Source organism: Monodelphis domestica, chromosome 2 (genome assembly GCF_027887165.1).
Source record: "Monodelphis domestica isolate mMonDom1 chromosome 2, mMonDom1.pri, whole genome shotgun sequence".
NCBI classification, from domain to species: domain Eukaryota; kingdom Metazoa; phylum Chordata; class Mammalia; order Didelphimorphia; family Didelphidae; genus Monodelphis; species Monodelphis domestica.
In genome coordinates, this window is record NC_077228.1 from 135,618,002 (window position 1) to 135,636,803 (window position 18,802).

General features: G+C 33.8%; 1 protein-coding gene across 3 annotated transcripts in view; it reads left to right on the forward strand.

Annotated features, from left to right (window-relative positions):
* Positions 1-18,802, forward strand: part of DNAH14 (dynein axonemal heavy chain 14) — a 433,094-nt gene that overhangs the window by 64,960 nt on the left and 349,332 nt on the right. For all 3 annotated transcript variants that reach the window (XR_008916229.1, XM_056815999.1, XM_056816000.1), the window contains exon 12: positions 17,335-17,585. Coding sequence is in view for 2 of the 3 variants with exons in the window: in XM_056815999.1 (XP_056671977.1) it covers positions 17,335-17,585 (251 nt within the window). In the remaining variant the exon portion in view is untranslated. The remainder of the gene's footprint in view (positions 1-17,334; positions 17,586-18,802) is intronic.

Sequence of the window (18,802 nt, forward strand, 5' to 3'; positions counted from 1 at the left end):
GAGAGCCTTTAATGTCAGCATAATAAGTCTGTATTTCATGATATACACAATGGAAAACCACTGGAAATTTCTGGGCTCAGCAATGAAATAAAGCTCATTTCAGAAGATCAATCTGATGGCAGTATGCAGGTACACTGCATTCCTAGACTGCTAACAATGAAATTGAAATAAAAGGAAGTATTCTTTCTAGCACTACGATTGAGTCTTTATGATACCTGATAGATTTCAATGAACAAATTCAGTCCTAAGGTAATTAGCCTCTTTTTAATCATTTTACATCTGATAATACTCTCTTTCTCCTGTTTGGTCATAAATTCATCCCTTCTCCAAAGATTTGCCAGATAAACTACTTTGTGTTCCCCTAATTTACTTATGGTATCACTCTTTATACCTAAATCATAGATCCATTCTGATTTGATCTTGGTATATGGTGTGAGATATTGGTCTATACCTCATTTCTGCCATACTGTTTTCCAATTTTCCCAGCAGTTTTTGTTAAAGAGTAAGTTCTTATTTCAAAAGCTGTGGTCTTTGGGTTTTTCAAACACTAGGTTGCTGGGGTCATTTGCCCCAAGATATTGTATATCTTATCTCCTCCATTGATCCACCATTCTATTCCTTAATCAGTACCAGCTTGTTTTGATGATTGCTACCAGTTTGAGATCTGGTCCTGCTAGGCCTCCTTTTTTCACATTTTTTTTTCCAACTGTTACCTTGATGTTCTTGACACTTTGTTCTTCCAGATGAATTTTATTTTTCCTAGTTCTATGAAATAATTTTTGGTAGTTTGGTATGGCACTGAGCAAATGAATTAATTTGGATAGGATTGTCATTTTTATCATATTAGCTTGGCCTATCCATGAGCAATTAATATTTTTCCACTTGTTTATATCTGTCTTTTTATTTGTGGGAAAAGTGTTTTGTAATTGTGTTCATATAATTCCTGTGTTTGCCTTGGCAAATAGATTTCCAGGTATTTTATGTTGTTTAGAGTGATTTTAAATGGAATTTCTAACTCTTCCTGTTGGACTTTGTTGATAATATATAGAAATGCTGATGATTTATGTGGAATTTATTTTGTATCCTGAAATTTTATTAAAGTTATTATTTCAGCTGCATTTTATTTGATTATCTTGGATCCTCTAAGTATACCATCATATCATATATAAAGAGTGATTGTTTAATTTTCTTTTGCCTGCTTTAATTCCTTCAATTTCTTTTCTTTTATTATTGCTAAAGTTAGCAGTTATACAATATTAAATTATAATAGTGATAATGGGTATCCTTGCTTCACCACTGATCTTATTGGAAAGGCTCCTAACTTACTTGCATTGCAAATGATACTTGCTGAAGATTTTAGTTATATAAAACTTATCATTTTAAGGAATGACTCATTTTATCCTATGCTTTCTAAGTGCTTTAAATAGAAATTGGTGTTGTATTTTGTCAAAGGCTTTTTCTGTATCTATTGATAATCGTGTGATTTCTGTTAGTTTGATTATTCATATGGCCAGTTATACTCATAGTTTTCCTAATATAAACCAGCCCTGCATTCCTGGTATAAATACCACCTGGTCATAGTGAATGATCCTTGTGATATATTGCTATTATATCCTCCTTGATAGTATCTTAATTAAAATTTTTGCATCTATATTCAGTAATGAAACTGACCTTTAATTTTCTTTCTCTGTTTTTGTTCTTCCTGGCTTAAGGAATACTACCATATTCATTTCATAAAAAGAATTTGGTAATATTCCTTCTCTGCCTATTTTCCCATATAGTTTATATGGTATTGGGATTAATTGCTCTTTAAATGTTTGATAGAATTCACTTGTGCATCTATTTGACCCTGGGGATTTCCTTTTAAGGAGTTCACTGGTGGCTTGTTCAATTTCTTTTTCTGATATTGTATTATTTAAGGATTCTATTTCCTCTTTTGTTAATCTGGGCAATTTGTATTTTTGTAAATACTCATCCATTTCACTTAGGTTGTCAGATATATTTGCATATAATTGGTCAAAATAGCTCTGAATGATTGCTTTAATTTCCTCTTCATTGGTGGTGTGTTCATCCTTTTCATTTTTTCTTTCCTTTCTTTTTTTTAATCAAATTAACCAACACTCTGTCTATTCTATTTGTTTTTTTAAAAACCAATTCCTAATCTTATTTATTAGTTCAATTGTTCTCTTACTTTCAATTTTATTCATTTCTCTTTTAATTTTTAGGACTTCCAATTTGGTCTTTGAATAAGGATTTTTAATTTGTTCTTTTTCTACTTTTTTCAGTTGCATGATCAATTCATTAATCTGCATTTTTTCTATTTTATTGATGTAAACATTAAAGATATAAATATTCCCCTAAGCACTGCATTGGCTATATCCCATAAATTTTTATATCTTGTCTCCTCATTATGGATCTCATTAATAAAATTATTGATTTTTTATATAATTTGTTCCTTGACTCCCACTTTTTTCTAGCATTAAATCATTTATTCTCCAATTAATTTTTGATGTATCTTTCCATGGAGTTTTACTGATTATAATGTTATTGTGTTATGATCTACTATCTGAAAAGGATACATTTATTATTTCTGCCTTTTTTCATTTGGTTGTGAAGTTTTTATGCCCTAATACATAGTCAGTTTTTGTATAGTAGCCATGTACTGATGAAAATAAGGTATATTTCTTTCTATTGCCATTCAGTTCTCTCCAGAGATATAGTAACTTTAACTTTTCTAAGATTTCATTTACTTTCTTTACTTCTTATTTTTTTTTGTTTTGATTTATTTGCATCTGAAAGAGGAAGTTGAGACCTCCGACTAGTCTAATTTTACTGTCTATTTCTCCCTGAAGTTCATTTAATTTCTCCTTTAAAAATTTAGAGGCTGCACCATTTGGTGCATATATGTTTAATATTGATATTATTCTATTGTTTATAATACCTTTTAGCAAGATGCAATTTCCTTCCTTATCTCTTTTAATCAGATCTACTTCTGTTTTTTTTTTCTGAGATCATGATTGCTACTCCTGCTTTTTTTTACTTTAGATGATGCACAATAAATTCTGCTCCAACCCCTTACCTTTGCTCTGTGTCTGTCACCCTGCCTCAAATGTGTTTCTTATAAACAACATATAGTAAGATTCTGGTTTTTAATACATTCTGCTATCCACTTCTTTTTATGGGTAATTTCATGTCATTCACATTCACAGTTATATTTATCAAGTATATATTCCTTTCCATATTATTTTCCTTTTTTTAATCATGTTCTTTTTTTCCTTTCACTCTGTTATTCCTCACCAGGATTTTGATTTTTATTATCCCACACTTCCTTCTTCCTCCTATTACCACCCCCTTTCCCTTGTCATTCCCCTCCTACTTCTCTATAATATAAGATAGGATTCTATACTCAAATGAGAATGGTTGTCATTCCCTTTCTGAGCCAGTTACAATCAAATTAAAGTTTAAACATTGCCCATCCACCGCCCTCATCCTCCCTTTCACTGTAAAAGTTTTTCACACCTTTTTAGGTTAGATATTTTATCATATTCCATTTCTCCATTACCTTTTCCCACTGTGCAATCCTCTTTTTCACCCTTTTTTTCTTGCATGTCATATAATCCTAATCAGTTTACTTCTCTACTCTTTGTCTAAATGAATTCTGTCTAACTCCTCTAGTACTTTAAGAATTTTTAAGAATTACCAATATCTTCTTTCCATGTAGGAATACATATAGTTAGACTTCATTGAGCCCCTTAAATTTTCTCTTTCTTATTAGCCTTTTTAGGCTTCTCTTGTGTATTGTGTTTGGATTCCAAGTTTATGTTTAGGTCTGATCTTTTCATCAGGAATGCTTGGACATCTTCTATTTTATTGAATGACCACTTTTCCCTCTGAAAGAATATACTCAGCTTTGCTGGGTAGGTGACTCCGGGTTGTAAACCTAGATCTTTCACATTTCAGAATATCATATTCCATGTCTTCTGATCCTTTAATGTGAAAACTGCAAAAGTCCTGTGTGATCCTGATTGTAGCTCCATGGTATTTGAATTGTTGCTTTATGACTGTTAGCAATATTTTCTCCTCTACTTGGGGGGGGGGGGAATTTAGCTAGTATATTCCTGGGAGTTTTTATTTGAGGATTTCTTTCTGTATGTGATTATGGATTCTTTCAATTTCTATTTTTTCTCTTTTTCAAGAACATATGGGCAATTTCCTTTGATTAATATTTTTATTGTGGCTTTCACGTAGTCCAATAATTCTTAAATTGTCTTTTCTATTTTCCAGGTCAGTTATTTCTTCAATGAGATATTTCATGTTTTATTCTGTATTTTCATTATTTTGGTTGTGCTTCATTGTTTCATGATGCCTCATAAAGTCATTCACTTCTGGTTGCCCAATTCTAATTTTTTAAAAATTATTTCCTTCCTTCATTTTTTGAGCCTCCTTTTTCATTTGATCCATTTTTTTCTTGCATTACTTTCATTTCTCTTCCCTATTTTGCCTCTACCTCTCTTAGTTAATTTTTGAAGTCCTTTTTGAGCTCTACTAAATCTGAGTCCAATTCATATTTTTCTTTTGGACTTTGCAAGTGTTTGCTTTGCTTTCATTGTCCTTGTCTGTGTCTATGCCTTGCTCTTTGTCATCATAAAAATTCTCTATGATTAGGTGTTTTGTTTTGTTTTTTAACATTTGCTGATTTTTCCCAGCCTTTTTAAAGGAAGACTCAGTTTTCTAAGAGGTTAAGGCATCCTCTTAAACTTCAACCATGCCTTGATACTATCCTTAACCTTATTTCTGAGTTTCTGCAAACTTCAGTTCTTCCAAGATGGTATGATGGAATGTGGGTTGAGAGCTCTGAGAGCCATCTCTCTCTGTTGATTCAATTACCCCCCTGAGACTACTGATGGCTCAAATATAGACTTAGGCTTGGGTACAGACTCCTGGTCTCCTCAGATTGATAAGGTCAGTCACTCAGCATACAACAGATTGTCTTTCCCTGTGGCTCTGCCTTGAATTTTGGCAAGGGTCAGCCAGCTCCCTCAAGTCAGCCCCCTAAGGACAGCCCCTGTTGGGGATTGGGGACCCAGCTTTGGGTCTGTGAAATGCCAAAAACTGGGATATATGTCCTCACCACAATCTCAGGTTGAGATCACTGGCCTTGTTCTGGGCCTATACAGATCAGGCTATATAACACAGACCACCCCGGGCTGGAATTCCAGACTTCACAAGAGGTTTGATTAGAACTTTTAAGTGGTGTGCATTGGGTTGAAGTGCTATTGGCCCAGGCAGAGTCTCAGGGTCTAGATGTTGGCTTTGGCCCAGGTTCAGAAACTGAAACAATAGATGTGGTGTAGGTGGGGATTGCTGTTGGCTTGCTTCTTACTCCTTGCTTTAGTCTCCTGCTGGCTGTGCACCCCTGTGCCCCAGATATTCTCTATCTTTCAAAGTTTTCTCTTCATGAAAGTTGCTTCACATGTTCTTTCACTTCTTTATTTATTATGTGATGTTATTTTAAGATTGGTTGGTGAGGATTATTATGGTGATTTCTAGCTTCCTTGCTTCTATTCTGTCATCATGGCTCTGGAACCAGAAATCTCCTTATTTTTCTAATGCTGACAGCTAATGAGAGTCATAACCTCACATTATTTTTGATTAGTCAGGTGAGTCTTATTGTGATCCTTCTAACAAGAAGTATTTTGTTTAACAACATGACACATTTTTATATTTAATCTACATTATTAACATTTTCTCCATCACTTTGAGCCTATAAAATCAACAAAAAAATCCATTAAACTGATTTGTAGTACTTGCTGATTTCTAGGGTATAAATTCCTATGCTTAAATTTAACAGTTGGATCTCTCTCTTTGGCAAGAACTGGCTCCCATGAGCCCTTGCCTCTAGCTCTTTTTCTTTTTTTTCTGACTCATTTCCCTATCTTTGGATTGCCTTCTCCACGTGGCCAACCAGAAAGGAAAGAATCATTTACAACAGTGTGATTCCATAAATGTCTTAGCTCTCTCATGGGTCTTTCTTTTAGGAGCATTTCCTGGGGCCATTTTCTGCAGACCATATCAGAACTTGTTATTACAAATTATAAAATAGTGTGGCAAGATTTCTATCTTAAGAAATTCTTCCCATGATTTGTTTAGCAATCATCACACCCACAGAATTAGAACTGCTTCCTTTCAGGGTTTGGATTTGACATCCAATATTGGGAGATGCATACACATATACACACACATACATACATATATAGATATAGATATAAATACAGATATACAGTTACCCTCTCTTTGATATAGATTATAACAAGTCCCATGCCATCTTATTCTCTGTGGTCATTCTTTTTTTTTTTGAAAAATTTATTTAGTCAATTTAGAAGATTATTCCTTGGTTACAAGAATCATATTCTTTCCCTCACCTCACCCTACCCCTTCCCATAGCCAATGTGCAATTCCACTGGGTTTTACATGTGTCCTTGATCAGAACCTATTTCCATGTTGTTGATGTTTGTACTAGGATGATCATTTAGAGTCTACATCCCCAATCATATCCCTCATGGAATTAAGCAGTTGTTTTTCTTCTGTGTTTCTACTCCCACAGTTTTTCCTCTGAATGTGGATAGTGTTCTTTCTTGTAAATCCCTCTGAGTTGTTCAAAACACTGCATTGCCACTAATGGAGAAGTCCATTACATCGATTATACCACAGTGTATCAGTCTCTGTATATAATGTGCTCTTGGTTCTGCTCCTCTCACTCTACGTCAATTCCTGGAGGTCGTTCTAGTTCACATGGAATTCCTCCACTTCATTATTCTTTTGGGCACAATAGTATTCCATCACCAACATATACCACAATTTGTTCAGCCATTCCCCAATGGAAGGGCAGCCCCTCATTTTACAATTTTTTGCCATCACAAAGAGCACAGCTATGAATATTCTTGTACAAAAAATTTTCCTTATACTCTCTCTGGGATATAAACCCAGCAGGGTTATGGCTGGATCAAAGGGAAGGCAGTCTTTTATCGCCCTTTGGGCATAGTTCCAAATTGCCCTCCAGAATGGTTGGATCAGTTCACAACTCCACCAGCAATGAATTAATGTCCCAACTTTGCCACTTCCCCTCCAGCATTCATTACTTTCCTTTGCTATCATGTTAGCCAATCTTCTAGCTGTGAGGTGATACCTCAGAGTTGTTTTGATTTGCATCTCTCTGATTATAAGAGATTTAGAACACTTTTTTCATGTGCTTATTAATAGTTTTGATTTTTTATCTGACAGTTGCCTATTCATGTCCCTTGCCCATTTATCAATTGGATAATGACTTGATTTTCCTATAATTGAATGATTTCTTAATAAATATGAGTAATAAAACATTTGTCAGAGGTTTTTTATGAAGATTTTTTTCAAATTAGTTCTTTCCCTTCTAATTTTGTTTGCTTTGGTTTTGTTTGTAGAAAAACTTCTTAATATAATGTAATCAAAACAATTTATTTTAAATTGTGTGATTTTTTTCCCTAACTCTTGCTTGGTCTTAAAATCTTTCCTTTCCCAAAGATCTGACATGTATACTATTCTGTATTCACCTAATTTGCTTATAGTTTCCTTCTTTATACTCAAGTTGTTCACCCATTCTGAATTTATCTTGGTGTAGGATGTGAGATGTTGATCCAAGCCTAATCTCTCCCATACTGTCTTCAAATTTTCTCAGCAGTTTTTATCAAACAGTGGTTTTAGGTCCCAAAAGCTAGGATCTTTGGGCTTATCATACATTGTCTTGCTGAGGTCACTTACCCCAAATCTATTCCATTGATCCTCCTTTCTATCTCTTAACCAGTACCATATTGTTTTGATGACCTCTGCTTTATAGTATAGTTTAAAAACTGGTACTGCTAGGCCCCCTTCCTTCACATTTTTTTTCATTATTTCCTTGGATATCCTTGATTTTTTGTTCTTCCAAATGAACTTTATGTTTTTTTTTTTCTAATTCAGTAAAAAAGTTTTTTGGTAGTTCAATGGGTATGGCACTAAAAAAAAGTAAATAAGTTTGGGTAGGATGGTAATTTTTATGTTACCTCATCCTATACATGAGCAGTTAATGCTTTTCCAATTGTTTAGATCTAGTTTTAATTGTGTGGAAATTGATCTGTAGTTGTGCTAATATAGATCCTCTGTTTGTCTTGGCAGATAGATTCCTAAGTATTTTATATTGTCTAGGGTGATTTTAAATGGAATTTCTCTTTCTAATTTTTGCTGCTGAACTGGGTTGGAGATATATAGAAATGCTGATGACTTATGTGGGTTTATTTTGTATCCTGCAACTTTGATAAAATTGTTGATTATTTCCACTACCTTTTTAGTTGATTCTCTAGGATTCTTTGAGTAAACCATCATATCATTTGCAAAAAGTGATACCTTGGTCTCCTCATTGCCAATTTTAATACCTTCAATTTCTTTTTCTTTTCTAATTGCTACTACTATTGTTTCTAGTACAATGTTAAATAATAGAAGAATAGAAGAGAAGAAAAGAATAGAAGGGCATCCTTGCTTCACTCCTGATCTTATTGGGAATGCATCTAGTTTATCCCCATTGCAGATGATGCTTGCTGATGGTTTTAGATATATACTGTTTATTATTTTTAGGAAAGGCCCTTCTATTCCTATATTTCTAGTGTTTTCAATAGGAATGGGTGTGGTATTTTATCAAAGGCTTTTTCTGCATCTATTGAGATAATCATGTGATTTTTGTTGGTTTGCCTGTTGATATTGTCAATTAAGTGGATGGTTTTCCTAATATTGAACCATTCTTGCATTCCTGGTATAAATCCCAACTGATCATAGTGAATAACCCTCGTGATGACTTGCTGGAGTCTTTTTGCTAGTATTCTTTTTAAGATTTTTGCCTCAATGTTCATTAAGGAGATTGGTCTGTAGTTTTCTTTCTCTGTTTTTGACCTGCCTGGCTTTGAAATCAGTACCATATTTGTGGCATAAAAGTAATTTGGTAGAACTCCTTCTTGGCTTATTCTGTCAAATAGTTTGTTTAATATTGGGATTAATTGTTCTTTGAATGTTTGATAGAATTCATTTGTGAATCCATCTGGATCTGGGAATTTTTTCTTAGGGAGTTCTTTTATGGCTTGTTCAATTTCTTTTTCTGAAATGGGGTTGTTAAGGTAATTTATTTCTTCCTCTTTTAGTCTAGGCAATTTATATTTTTGTAAGTATTCATCCATATCACCTAGATTGCCATATTTGTTGCCATATAATTGGGCATAGTAGTTTTTAATGATTGCCTTAATTTCCTCTTAATTAGAGGCGAGGTCTCCCTTTTCATCTTGGATACTGTCAATTTGGTTTTCTTCTTTCCTTTTTTAAATAGATTGACCAATACTTTGTCTATTTTGTTTGTTTTTTTTCAAAATAGCAGCTTCTAATCTTATTTATTAATTCAACAGTTCTTTCACTTTTGATTTTATTAATTTGTCCATTGATTTTTAGGATCTCTAATTTAGTTTTCATCTGGTGATTTTTAATTTGTTTGCTTTCAAGTTTTTTGATTTGCATGTCTAATTCATTGACCTCTGTCCTCCCTAATTTGTTAATATATGAACTCAAAAATATAAATTTCTCCCTGAGTACTGCTTTGGCTGCATCCCATAGATTTTGAAAGGATGTCTCATCATTGTCATTTTCTTCAATGAAATTATTGTTCCTATGATTTATTTTTTAATTAACCAATTTAATAGAATCATATTATTTAATTTCCAATTAATTTTTGATTTGGCTTTCCATGTACCCTTACTAATTATTATTTTTGTTTCATTATGATCTGAAAAGGTTGCATTTATTATTTCTGCATTAGTTTGCCATGGTTTTATTATGCCCTAGCACATGGTCAATCTTTGTGAATGTATCATGTATTGCTGAAAAGAAGGTGTATTCCTTTTTGTCCCTATTTATTCTTCTCCACTGATCTATTAACTCTAATTTTTCTAAGATTTCATTTACTTCACTTACCTCTTTCTTATTTATTTTTTGATTTTATTTATCTAGATTTGAAAGTGGTAAGTTCAGGTCTTCCACTAGTATAGTTTTACTATCTATTTCCTCCTTCAATTCTACTAGTTTCTCCTTTAGAAATTTGGGTGATATACCATTTGGTGCATACATGTTGATTGCTGATATTTCCTCATGTCTATGTCCTCATTTCCTTGTCTATACTGTATTTTATCAGGATGTAGTTATCCTCCCTATCCCTTTTAATCAGATCTATTTTTAATTTAGCTTTGTGAGATACCATGATTGCAACTCCTGAATTCTTTCTATCAGTTGAGTCCCAATAGGTTTTGCTCCAACCTTTAATTCTAAACTTGTGAGTGTCTTCCCACCTCAAGTGTGTTTCTTCTAGACAACATATGGTAGGATTTTGGTTTCTAATCCACTCTGCTATTTGTTTTCATTTTATGGGTGAGTTCATCCCTTTCACATTGAAAGTTATGATTGCCACTTGTGTATTCCCCAGCATTTTGATATCCTCTCCTAGTTCTGTCCTTTCTTCTTTTGCTGTATCCTTTTAAACCAGTTGTTTGCTTTTAATTAGTCCCCCTAATCCCCACTCTTAATATGCTTCTCTTTCTTCCCCCCTCCCTTTTTGTTCCCTTCTTATTTTTTATTGTCTATTAAGTTCCCTCTCTCCTCTCTTTCCCTCCCTCTTTGTACACCCCCTCTTAGTTTTCCCTTCTCACTTTCCCTGTAGGGTAAGATAGAATTTGATATCCCAATGGATCTAGATGTTCTTCCCTCTCAGAATTGATTTCACTGAGAGTAAGGTTTAAGTATTTACTATTAGTACTCTCTTCCTATCCTTCTTATAATAGCATTCTTCCCCTCCCCTTTCCTGTTCCTCTTTGTGTGATTATCCTATTTATCTCATTTCTTCAAGTTTCTCTTGGTGCCATCTTCTATTCCCCGCTCCATTTTTCTTTTTTTGCATATCATCTTATACTCCTTATTACCCCAATATCTTCCTGTGAATGATTCTTCTAATTACTTATAATAGTGAATATAATTTTTGAGAGTTACAAATAACATTTCCCCATTTATTAATATAAACAATATGATCTTATTGAAGCCCTTAAAGAAGAAAGTTTAAATAAAAAAAACATTTTTCCCTTGCCCCTCTATTTCTTATTTACCTTTTCAGGTTTCTCTTGATTTTGCATTTGGATATCAAACTTTCCACTTAGTTCTGGTCTTTTCTTTACAAATATTAAAAAATCTTCTATTTTGTTGAATGCCCATACTTTCCTTTGGAAGTATATAGCCAGTTTTGATGGGTAGGTGATCCTTTGTTGAAGACCCAATTCTCTTGCCTTTCTGAATATCATATTCCAAGCCTTGAGGTCCTTTAGTGTGGAATCTGCCAGATCTTGTGTAATCCTGATTGGTGCTCCTTGATATCTAAATTGTCTCTTTTTGGCTTCTTATAAAAATTTCTCCTTAGCTTGGAAGCTCTTGAATTTAGCAATTACCTTCCTGAGAGTTGTCTTTTGAGGATTTAGTGTACTCTTTCCATGTCTATTCTGCCACCTTGTTCAAAAACATTAGGGCAGTTTTCTTGGATAATTTCTAGTAGTATGATATCAAGATTTCTGTTTATTTCTGAATTTTCAGGTAGACCAGTGATTCTCAGATTTTCTCTTTGTGTTCTGTTTTCCTGATCTGTCATTTTGTCAGTGAGATATTTTATGTTTTCTTCTATTTTGTCAGTGTTTTGACTTTGCTTTATTAATTCTTGCTGTTTTGCAAGATCATTGGCTTCCAATTGCCTAATTCTGGTCTTTAAAGACTGGTTTTTCTTTTAGGTTTGGTCTATCATGCTTTTCGTGACTTCCAACTGTTTCTCCAATTGGGCATTCCTGTCCTTTAATCTGTTTTTTTTTTAAACTATTTCCCACTTTTCTTGCCAGAAGGTTTCCATCTTTTTGATAAGTTCCAATTTAAATTCTTCAAGAGCTTGTGGCCAATTTCCATTTTGGGGAGGAAGGTTTTGGTACATTTATTTGTATTTCTTCTGCTGATACTTCCTCTATAGTCTGGATTTTTCCTCTGTAAAAATTATCCAGGTTCAACCCCTTTTTATTGTTTTTCTTGGTTTTGGGAAGTTGTTCCTGGGGACTCTTTGGCATCACTATGGTGTTTTTTTCTTCCCTTTCCAGTCAGAATTCTGAGTGAGGAGGGCAGGATTTTCTTATATTGAGCTAAGGAGCTAGGTTTTTGCCTGAAGGCCACCTCTCCAGTCTCTGAAGCTTCTACTGTTTGCTTCCCTTCTCTATGCTATCTCCCCATGGGTGTCCAAGGTCTATGCTCTTCAGCCTACTGAGTTTCAAGTGTAGCTGCTCTCAGTGTTAGGTCTTTGGTGGTCTTAGTCAGCTGCCAAGGACCTAGATGTTCCCCTCTCTCCCTCTAGAAGTACCTCTTGCTCACTCACTGATTCTATCATGAACTGGCTCTGACTCTGGCTCAACAGGTTGAGTGGGGGTGGTGGAAGCTTTTTCACTCCCTTATAGTGTGGAAATACCCAAATCCCACATACCTTCAATGATGCACTCTACTGTAGAGTGCCTTAATTCATATGCATTTGGTTTTTTTGACCTTTTGAGGTAGGCCATATCAGTAGGTGGTGAGGAGAGGAAAAGTCCTGCATCTATGCTGCCACCATGTTCACCTGGAAGTCCTCTGTGGTCATTATTGATGACTTTCTTGAAATCATCCATATGATATTCTAGAAATCTTTGACTAGTTCTTTTAATATTTGTGGATACCAGTGAAGTTCTTAGGTAAAGTCCATCCATTTTCCTTCACTCTTGTTATATAGATATCGTATTTCCTCTTATTGTCTTGGATTTCATAATAACAATTATAAGTAACACTTTTTCAGCCTACTATGTGCTTGTTACCATGCTAATAAGATTTCTTTTGAATGAACATATCGTCAGTGAGGAGAAAACTCACAATTTCAGTAATGGATGCAAGTAGTTCAATATCACCATAAACAGGAAAATTTTCAAAACCTCATCTTCAATAGGAAATCCTTTATATTTGACCCTTTTTAAATAGAACATCCACTATAAAATCTAGGTGACCTCTTCAGTTTATTGTCTTACTTGGTTTGTAGTACTAATTCATCAAACTTGTGGTCTAGAAAATCATAGAATTACTATCATTTTAAGCATATAGTCAAGAGGAAGAAAACAGTGTTAGCCAGATGCTAAACAGGTTCTTGAGTTAGTGTTAGGAATAATTTGCCCTTTATCACATTTATCAATTAGATTATTACATTTTGAAATACCTATTCATTCTTCAATGGTTTAGATTGATAATTTTTTTTGTGAAAAAAGCAATCTTTTTTTTAATGTTTTGTATTGAGGTAAAAGATTTTTTTAACATTCTAATGGCTTCCCAGGAGATATTAATTTGATTCTTTTTTGTAACCTTGGTCACCAATTTGTAAGAATTGTAATCACAATTAAAATTATGAAGCTGTTAATAGCTTTAACAATTTAGTTTAATCAAAATAGAGATAGTAAAACAAATGAAATGTAGGAAGGAGCTAGAGAGTTGCCTAGCTAAATACCCTAATTGCCAATTTGATGAAATCCAGCTTACCCCTGGCAAAGTTCCAATCTCTAATCAGAAAATCGTGGGAGTCTCTTCAGCAAGAATCCCCAGAGTAAATATCTATCTCTAGACTGAGTCACCAATGCAGGAATCTGAATCTGAGTTTGAGAGTCCCTTCAGCAAGGGCCATTAACCCAAGAGAGAATGAGCAGTGGCTGGGTCCTTGTTTATACACAGTTTTCTCCACCCATTGGCTTTCCCATGTCACACCTCAGGAACCAATTATAGTTCCTTAATTTGTCTGGCACTACCCTGGGGATAACAGTGCCTGTGGGATCAATTTCCTATTTCTGAGAGTGTGAATTTCCTTGCTATCAGTGATAAAGGATCTTCAAGTTCCTGACCGATTAAATTAAAAGGGAGGGGAATTCAAGTCTCTGATTGATTAAGTTAAAACAAAGGAAGCATTAATTCCCTTTTCACAGTTTGAAGGAAATCCATAAATTCTTGAAGTAGCCCTGTCCACTTTTGGAGTAGCTCCAATTGTTAAGAAAGTTTTTCTGACATTAAGCTTACATTTCTCTTTTTGCAATTTCCACCTATTGCATCTCTTTGAGACAAAAAGAATTAAGTCCAATTTATTTTCTTTAATCACTAGATAATTTTGTCTTAATAGAGTCAACCCAAAGATTTACCCTACTATATCTGCTTGGGCCCTGTTTTTGTCATCCTTAGTGTTAACTATCCTTCTATTTTCCATATGATGATACCACTTGGACTCTTTTTTTCTAAGTCATTGGTTAAAAATGTTAAACAGCAGTTCAAAAATATAACACTGGTAAAATCCATGAAAGACCACCTTCTGAGTTGATTTCAAAACACCAATGATTACTCTTTGAGTTTGGTTCAGAAACCATCTAATTGCCCTGTGTTATATTCCCCATGTCTGTTATTCTTTTCCATCAGAATAGCATAAGGGGGCAGCTGGGTAGCTCAGTGAATTGAGAGCCAGGCCTAGAGATGGGAGGTCCTAGGTTCAAATTTGACCTCAAACACTTCCCAGCTTTGTGATCCTGGACACTTAACCCCCATTTGCTAGCCCTTACCACTCTTCTGCCTTGGAACCAATACAGAAGGTAAGGGTTTTTTAAAAAAGAATAGCATGAAATCCTTCAACAAAGCTCTTTGCTAAAATCTGTGCAACCTACAGTATTTCTGCAATTGAGTTTTCAAAAGAGAAAATCACTTGTATGAACCACTGGGTCCTTGTAAACATCACTCACTTTTCTAGATATTCATTCAGAATCCCTTTAATTTTAAGTTATGTAATTTAGCCAGAATATGTAGTCAAGGCCACTCCCTGACCAATTATTCTTTTTTTTTTCCTTTTCAGAGTATTAGAATACTGTTTGTTTTGATCCAGTCCTCCATTACCTCCCCCTTTCTTTATGAACTTTCAGATATCACTCATTATACTTCAGCAGTCACATTCCTCAGGTCTCTCAGAATCAGAGAATATAGTTTATCTGTATAACTAGGTGATACAGTGGATAGAGTACTGATCCTCAAATTGGGAGGACCTCAGTTCAAATATGGCCTCTGATACTTTCTAGCTGTGTGGTCCTAAGTCACTTAACTCTGTTTTCTCATTTATTTGCCAAACCATTCCAGTATTTTTGACAAGAAAAACCCATATGGAGTCACAAAGAGTTGGACATGACTAATTGTGACTTAAATTTATCAAAGGCAATGAGGTTGTCTTATTTATTTGGGATCTTTTCACCATTTTTGTTCTTTGCTTTCCAGCCCAAAGAGCATTCTTTTTGGCTAATAAAATAGAAGCAAAGGCAGAATTAAGCAAGTCTCCTTTTTTCATCAGTTATCAGTCTCTCAACAGTCCTTAGCAGTATTCATTATCTCTGCTTTGATTCTCTTTTTCTCCAGTATATTATAAAACAACAATAACAAAACTTATGGGTTTCCCTTTACCTTTCTTTTTAGCCTCTGTTCATTTGGAACTTTAACATTCCTGAGGCTATTTTTACAGTATCATGCCACATTTAAAAATTTATACTGTTTCCACTCATTTCTTCCATATTAAGTATACAATTTTTTTAAAGTGTTAATTGGTTGATGAGGTATCCTTAGACAATTCCTCTCTGTCCTCATCAGAAGTGATTTTTTAAATGTCTTCACAATTTTGTTCTTGAGAGCATCTCACCTCTACTGGGCCAACTTTTGCTGCAGAATTTTGGTTCATGTTCTACCCATCATTCTTCTGGATTCTTGGAAATCTGCTTTACTTCAATTGAGAGAGCATATAAGAACATGTTGAGTTTTCTTCTTCTCTGTTACATACTCAAGAGGAAATGGTCATTTTTTCTCGTGTGTGTCTACCACTTCTACCCTAGGAATCAGTTTCTTTTTTTTGGTGAGAATCAGATCCTGAATGGCATTTTCCCTTGTTGCTTCCTTGACTACATTTCCTGGCCAAATTATAGAACTTAAAAGGATGCAGAATGAAAATCTAGAAAAGTGAATGCTGCTTATGAGGACTCAGTAAAATCAAATCATACAAGATTCATTTAATTTTCTCCTTTAAAGAATAAAGAAAGGCAATTTGAGAAGTTGCACTGTTTTGGGTAGATGGAAAACTTGAAGATATGTGGATAATTGGCTTACCTCATTTATGTTATACCTTTTTGCCAGGATATTATAGTTCATTTGCCAAACTTCTTATCTACTTCACCTTTTTGTCCATTTGGAATATAGTGTTCTACAGTGACATTCATTTGTTTCTCTCTCCATTGATCTTTTCTCAAATATAATTTATTATGCTGCCCTAATCTGGGTACTACATTTCTTCACATGGGTGTAACTTCTGAATATACAATAAGTACCTCTATTTTCTCTCTCTTCTAATGTTATGTTCCACCAAACTTCTCTCTCTCTCTCTCTCTCTCTCAAGTTATCAGCAATCTCCTAGTTGCCCAGGGTTGCTATGGAGTATAGTAGATACAGCAATGGATCTAGTTAGAAAGATCTGAGTTCAAATCCAGCCTCAGACACTTAGTAGTTATGTGACTCTGGGAGAGTCACTTTGCTTCAGTTTTCTCATCTGTAAAATGAGTTGGAGAAAGAAATGTCAAGCTGCCCCAATATCTTTGCGAAGAAAATTCCAGCCCAGATCATAAAGAGTCAGACATGATTAATCAAATAATCAGCAACAACAGAACAACACCCAAGATCATGCTCTCTAACCATAGCATTTATTTCAATGCTCCAGGCTAGTTGAAAAATAAAACATCTGTTAACAAGTTCTTTATAGAATTCAACTTTTCAAAAAATTTCTAGAACTTTTGGAGCTTTTTTCTGTTGTGGCTTACATTCCTCTATTTTTTAGGCATGAACTTTATGCTCAAGACATAAAGGCCTTTGTAGATATATTCAACAACCTAGGATTACTCAGGGTTTCCTTGTCTGATATCCAGGAATCCAATTGACTGCTCATAAGTCTTGTGTTGATTTAAGATGTATTTTTCAAAATACCTAGTGGTGGGTTTTCTTCAGATTAATATTTAAGATAGCATATTATTATGATGAATTTTAAATTAAATTAATGAAGTTTTATTTCATTGCATTATTGGCATAATGTTACAAACAATTAAAATGATAGCTCAATAAATAAAGAAATTGTACTTTTCCTTCAAGGCTGCAGAAAATAAAGGATTAAAAAATTATTTTCTTCATGAACCACTTACCTTCAAGATAGAACATTATAAGGCACCTGCTCATCGATGTTTAATAAAAACATTTTCAAGATTTCTTAAATTAGTTGACAGCCTATTTCAAGAAGTCATCCGAATCCTGGTACAGACTGCAGTCAAACTATTTTTGGATTTACTTAATGGATCTAATAAAGTGAAATATTCAAGAGAGAAAAAGAATAACTCCCTCATAATGTAATGTCTACATTTTTTCTTGTATAAAAGATATGTAATAATTTTCTTGCTTTTTGAAAGGATTATCTCATATTTAAAACAATTCGGAAAAAATCCTTTGATAATTATTTTATGTAATCTTAACTGATATCAATCAAGTATATTCTTTTACAATACTTTGTTACATTCTATTCTCCAATTTAAAATAATAAATTCATTTCACTCTGAATTTTGCATGTCTGTGTGCATGGAATGTGTCCCCTTTAATTTAGCTCTCAGCATGATTATCAGAGGAATTACAAAGTTTAAAGAAAATTGATTCAATTTCCAAGAAATACTTTTTTAATATTTAAAATAACCCAACCGAAATATAGCACAGACATCATTCCAAATATTTTTGAAAGTAATTTTTTTCTTTAAGTAAATGCAATACTTGATAGAGGAACAGTCCTTGGAATCAGGAAGACTCATATTCAGATCCTGCCTGTGACACTCACCGGCTGTGAATGTCCATGGGAAAGTAGCCTTGGCAGTTATTTAAAATAATAAGCTGCACATGAGTTATTAATCTGTATTACTGAAAGGAGTTTCTACATAAGGAGTTACCCAAGTGGATGAAATTTCAGAGCTACATAACAACAACAACCCTATGTAATAAAATGCTAGCATTTAAGACACATACCTACACACATGAGTTATGTATATTTCTCTGAATACTTTTGAGGGCCAAAGTTTTCATTTTGCTATTTATGTCAATGATAGTAGTTAGGGTATTGCAGCAAAGTTTTCCTCTAACTCTTCGTTATTCCTTTTTTTAAAATGTATTTTTGCACTTTTTGACCCACTGAATATATGTCAAAGTGGTCATAATTATAATTCAGGATAGTTTTCTATTATATAATTCTTTAGAAGATTCAATAGAAACTAAAAATAGTTGTGACTTTCAAAAGGGTCAAGAAAAGTTTTATAGATATTTTTAAACCACAAAAACATCACCTGGAAGTAATAAATCATAGAATTATGGAATTAGAAGACAGCTTCTAGTCCAATCTCATCATTTTCCTGGTGAGAAAACCAAGCTTTAAAAATACTGTTCTATACAATCCTAGTACATACATCAGTAAACTAGAATTTTGGTCTCATAAACCAGTATTCTTTTTACTATTTCATGTGATCTTATCCTAGAGATAGTAATAACCAAATATAAGCTTTATGTGATTCAAAAGTTAAATGTCCAA